Source organism: Centruroides sculpturatus, unplaced genomic scaffold (genome assembly GCF_000671375.1).
Source record: "Centruroides sculpturatus isolate CEXI.00-Female unplaced genomic scaffold, Cexi_2.0 scaffold193, whole genome shotgun sequence".
Lineage (NCBI taxonomy): Eukaryota > Metazoa > Arthropoda > Arachnida > Scorpiones > Buthidae > Centruroides > Centruroides sculpturatus.
Window position 1 is genome coordinate 264,199 of NW_019384402.1, and position 5,630 is coordinate 269,828.

Sequence of the window (5,630 nt, forward strand, 5' to 3'; positions counted from 1 at the left end):
TATTCCGAAATAGCAGGTGAAGCTTTAGAAAACCCGGTAGAGGAATTTTAGATGTTATTTTTTTAACACTCTAATTGATACTGTTATTGTACAAATAGAAGATAGATTTAAAAGTATACCAAATATTATTTCTGATTTCAAATTAATCACTGATATGAAAACCTTAGAAAAACATGAATTAGAAAAATGTTCCATTATAACAAAGATATAGATGAAAACCTAATCCAGGAAATTGGTTTGCTACGGGATTTGATTTTGAATGAAAGGGATGTAAATAACGCACAACACATACTAAATAATAATTATAATGAGTTATTTCTAAATGTATTAAAACTTTTCTTTGCGTTGCCAGTTACTATAGCGAGTGCTGAGCGCTCTTTCGGCAAATTAAAATTAATAAAGAATTATCTTCGATCCAGCGTGTGTGCAGAAGGCTTAATGCATTTGCTATATTAAGCATCGAAAAAGAAATTTCAAAAATTATAATTTTCCTGAAGTAATTCGTGTATTAGCGAGAACAAAATCACGCTTTAAATAAACATGCATTAATATATGTTCGTGTTTGTAATTTTTTTTTATTTTACAAAAAATGTAGGGCCCAAATAGTTTCATGCACCCGGGCCCCTTCATAGAGAAGGCCGGCCCTGATCGATACCCTTCATTCGGACCCCTCAGTCGACCCTCGTTCGGATCCTCACAAAGGCAACTTATAAAATTTCGACCGGTGTTCTACTGATAAAACATTTCGCCACAGAATAATGCACTACGGGAGGAAATTATTTCCACGTTGAACTTTAAACACACCTTGCAGTGGATATGTGTTCAAAGCAGAATTATAATTACTTGAACAATTCATCAGCGGAATTGTTCAAGTATCAGCGGAAAAATCCTTAAAAAAAGTCTAGCAATGAGTTGTGTTGCTTAACTTTCCAAGTAATATTTGATGGCGCCATCTGTTATGATATTTTATTTAAAAACTTTTTAACTATTATAAAATGGCAATAAACTTAATTTCGACAGTAGGTATGGGTTTTATTTTTAAAAAATTGTAAACACTAATAACGAATAAAATCGTAATTAAGTCCGACCCTACTCGAGATATGTATGACACACGATCCCTATTCTCTCCCCAATTCGACATTTAACCACCAAAATTTAAAAGCATCGATCTGGGTCCATAACCTGTTGGACGAGTAACAAGCTCGCACACTTGACGTAAACAAAAAAAGATATCGAGAAACAACGTATTTCTTCATAAAAAAAGAAAAGTGTGGAAGGTTTAAGTGTGCCAACCGGCGGAGAAATGAGTTAAATTAATAAATAACGTGACGGTGCTCCCGGTGCTCCCATCCGATAATACTATAGCATTTACTTGCTGTAGTTGCAGTGCTGGAAATAATTACATTTTATAATAATTTTTCTACAATGAAAAGTACATATTGCTTGCTCAAATTTCGAAAAAATACTAATATATTTTAAACTAAAATAAACAATATTTTCTTATAATTAAGCCTTTCTATCTGCGAATAATAAAGGAAATCACCAGAGAGAGAAATCAGAACGAAAATCGAATCCGGACCCTTCTGTTGGAAGCACGAGGCATATCCAATTGATCATCTAACGTCTATTTGTGTTTAAATTTATTCTTAAAATATACTCCAACAATTTTATTGTAATCGTTGGATTTTAAGCACAAAAAGTTTATTTAATCATAATTTAGAAATATTTTATTCTAAAAAGTTTAACAATTAAAATATTATAATTTCAAATTTCCATAAACAGTAAATCTTGCTTAATCTTCAGAAAACATCTGAAAAAAAAAAATTGAAAATGTAATAAATAATTTTTACAAAAATGTAAATAAAATACAAACATTATTTAATATTAAATAATTTATTTTTTATAGAATAAAGGAAGCTTATAAAGTGCAAGCATTAGAAACCTGTCAAATGGTAAGTTATATCGCAACTTTCTAAAAATCTCACTAATAGAATTACGAAAAATAAAATAAAATAATAATATAATTTACAATATTTTTATCAAATATATTTTAAAAACTATTTAGAATAAAGAAAAGACACTAAACAATTGAAATTTTTAAAATTAATACGACTAAAAGTGTGTGTTTCTATCTGCGAAAACTTACCTAAATAATAATTAATTTTGATTATCCGTCTTATTTTCTGATTCGTAATTATCTGTATTATTTTCTGAATCACGTTTCCCATCATTTATATTATAGTTACTATCCAATATAGTAAGGTTCTCTGTTGAATCCAATATCTTCTCTTCGGGAGTCGAAGGAAATGAGGAATATCTCCAAGGATCCGGAGATGGAAACACGAGTGGTTGAGCGTGAAAATAATAATTTTCCGAATTACTCACATTGTTAATTTGCATATTAGGACTCCAAATGAATATATAATATAAAGATAAAACAATTGCAGCCAAAGATACGAAGAAAACGTAAGCGAAAACGGTCATCAAACGAGTAATTTTCTTGTTTTGTTTCGCTTCTTCCAAATTACCTCTGCTCTGCTTTCTCGATAAACGTATATTTGAATCGCTATTTGTAATTGCTTTACCGTCTTCTTCTAATTTGGCTTTGTTACCGATCATATTTAAAAGTATTCAAGAAAATTCTTCGCCGTCAACGTTCAGAATTTATATGTCGACTGTATTAGCGACAGAATGAAGATCGATACTATTTGAATTTAATTGGTTTCTCATATCACGTGAGCAAATTGGATAACCTTTATTGTTTCTTCTTTCGTATAATTATATTGAATTTATTTATAAATGTTACAGTTATCGTTTTCTTCCTCTCAATTTTTGTTTAGTTGAACAGAACTAGGAAAAAATCTGACTCGTTAAATTGTCAAAACAAACTCATCTGTGAAGATTTTTCTTCAGTAACCCGATATACTATAAATGAAAACCTATGGACTCCTGGAATATGTAGCCCCGGTATGCACTATTCAAAATAAGTATACTTTAAAATTCTAGACATTAAATTTTAAGTAGAATTTTACAGAAAATACATTCGTGTGTTGCTTTGCTTTTGGATAACAAAGCACTTTATTTCAGAAAGTAATAGTAGTGTGTTTGTCAAATCATTTATGTACATTTTTTTTAGCTGATTTTACTTTGCTACTGGAAAAATAAGGTGGCAATTGTATAAAGTAAAATCAATCTTAGGCCAATTAAAATATGTTAAATTAATTGTTAATTTATTTCTGATTGCTCTGATTGTGGGTGACAAATACAGCGATAGATGTAATTCCATTAATCAAAATTATTTACATTTAATGCAGCAATTATAAATAAATATACTATATATATATAATTTTTTTCTACACAGTATAAACATATTCGTTGTAAGATATATCATATTTGACGGCCGAACGGTCAAGGTAATAAAGGCACACCCGCTTGCATCTCTGAAGGGTCCGGAGTTTTCGCCTGGTCAATAGGCTGGCAACTTGGCACTTTTCTGGTTTTTTCCTCGCGTGTCTAACAGCTAAACGGGCGCCAGTTTTTCTTAGAAACTTCTCCCGGGAGACATTCTCTTAACAGATCGTCCACGCGTTGCGTTGTCTTATTCCATCAATCAGAGTTGTCGAAAATTTATATGGGGTTCTGGATAGAGTGGGCTCCTTTGCCTCTTCGTGGTCCCTTTACTTTTTTGTTTTTTGTTTTTTTAAACAAATGATATATTAGAATGTTCCTTTATTAATGAAAAGCAGTCTTAAATTTTTTGTTGATAAAAGTAACATTAATTTTATAAGGATAGGAGTCACTATAAACCTCTAAATTTCTCCGGACCTGGAGAAAAATTCCCAGCTCTTCCTCTTGATGGCCATACCATCAATCAACCTGGTTCAAAAGCCCGGGTTCAAATTTGGATCGGCTCACAAATCGGGTGAATCGATTAGGATTTGTCGGATCCTGTTCCTCAAAAGCCATACCATTGCAGGTTTTATGATGAATATAAAAAATTCTTATGTGCCTGCAGAGTTTATAAATTTTTATTTCTTTTTTCCCTGTGGATACTAAAAGACCATTTTAATCATACTCATTGTAGATGCAACCAGTCCCACGGGTCCAACAATCCGAGACATAGTGCCCATAAATAAATTCCTGGGGTTCTCTGCCCATATTCGATTCCCAATCTCCTAAAACAGTAAGTTGACGTCTTTATCGCCTTGACCACCAGGCCTAGTGTTTTCAGAATGGAAAATTTAAAAAAATTTCACATTGCATTATATAAATAACTTATTCGTAATAGATGTTAGACTTCTTAGTGTCCACAGGACGGAAAAAGTTAAAAAAACATAATAACAATAACAGCTATATGATATTTCATTATGATTTGTGTTAGTATTTATGATTAACTATATAGACCTACATAACATTAGTATGAATTATATTTTTAATAATTTATGAAAAAATAAATAATTATAAAAATTATGGAAATAGTTATATTAATTTTAGTTATGATGATAGTACACTAACTTTAGTTTTTCAATGCAATTATTTCAGTGTTAATTTGCAAGTAGCTAAAAAAATAGACGAAAAAATAATAAAGATTTAACATGTTATAACTCATGATACGCTCATTGGTTGACATAATACACTTTTACATTAATTTGATATCATCTCTCCAGATTTGCGATGAGCAATCTATGACAATATCGAAATGACATAAGGTATATGCTACTATGACTAATCGTGAGGATCTATAGAAGTCCATCAATGAAAGGAATCGGCATTCGAATCTGATGCAGGCTTGGTTTTTCTCAAGTTGCTTGAAACAGGGCTTTATTCGCCATTACTTTATCCTTTGAGCTTAATAAAACATTATTAAATTTATAAAAAATGGATACCATAAAAATTCAGTCTTACGTTATAGTGAACTATTTTATACATATTTTGTTTTAAACACTTTTCCTTGAGCACTAAGAGGATCTTTTTCCTTACTCTTCGTGGGCTCGGCTAGGCCTACGATGAGGGAGGTCCTACATATCCAAGACAGAACGCCCATGAAAAATTCCTTGGATTACTCATCCGGATTCTATTGCGGATCCACCAGAACGACAGAATGACGCATTCAACACCTCGGCCATCTTGATGTCCGAGGTGTTTAATGCAAATCCAAAATTGTAAAGTTGTTTGGCTAGACTCCGATGATGGACATCCGCGGATGGGGCAAACTGGAGAAGGCCACCAGTGGCCAAGCGGTCTTCGTTCCCTGAACACTGTGGGTTCGCGCCTTACTCGGATAGGATGGCCACGTGGACTTTTCCGGGTTTTTTCCACGTCTGTAACGCCTAAACAGGAGCCAGTTTCCTAGAAAAATTTTTGCGGACGCCCATGACTCCAATTATATATATTATTAAACTAGCTTACCCGTCGCGCATTGCTGCGATCTCAGAAGAAAGGAAATTCAAGCAAACTCGTTATGATAAAATTCAATTTACATTTTATTATTTTTATTGAAACTTATTATTATTATTCATTTTCATCGGGAAAACATTTCAAAGTGTCGTTTCAATTCTATTTATTTATTGGAGTGTTTGTGGATACACGATATTTTTTGTTTTTCCGTCTGGTGCGTACACGAATAAATC

General features: G+C 32.1%; 1 protein-coding gene across 1 annotated transcript; it reads right to left on the bottom strand.

The window, feature by feature from the left end:
- Positions 1-2,157: 2,157 nt before the first annotated feature.
- LOC111618677 lies at positions 2,158-2,660 on the bottom strand. Its single transcript, XM_023360240.1, has one exon. The coding sequence runs from the start codon at positions 2,617-2,619 to the stop codon at positions 2,158-2,160; it is 462 nt and encodes a 153-aa protein (XP_023216008.1). The 5' UTR covers positions 2,620-2,660.
- Positions 2,661-5,630: the final 2,970 nt, after the last annotated feature.

Coding starts and splice junctions, on each gene's coding strand:
- LOC111618677 (XM_023360240.1), bottom strand. CDS start 2,619: ATGATCGGTAACAAAGCCAAATTAGAAGAAGACGGTAAAGCAATTACA.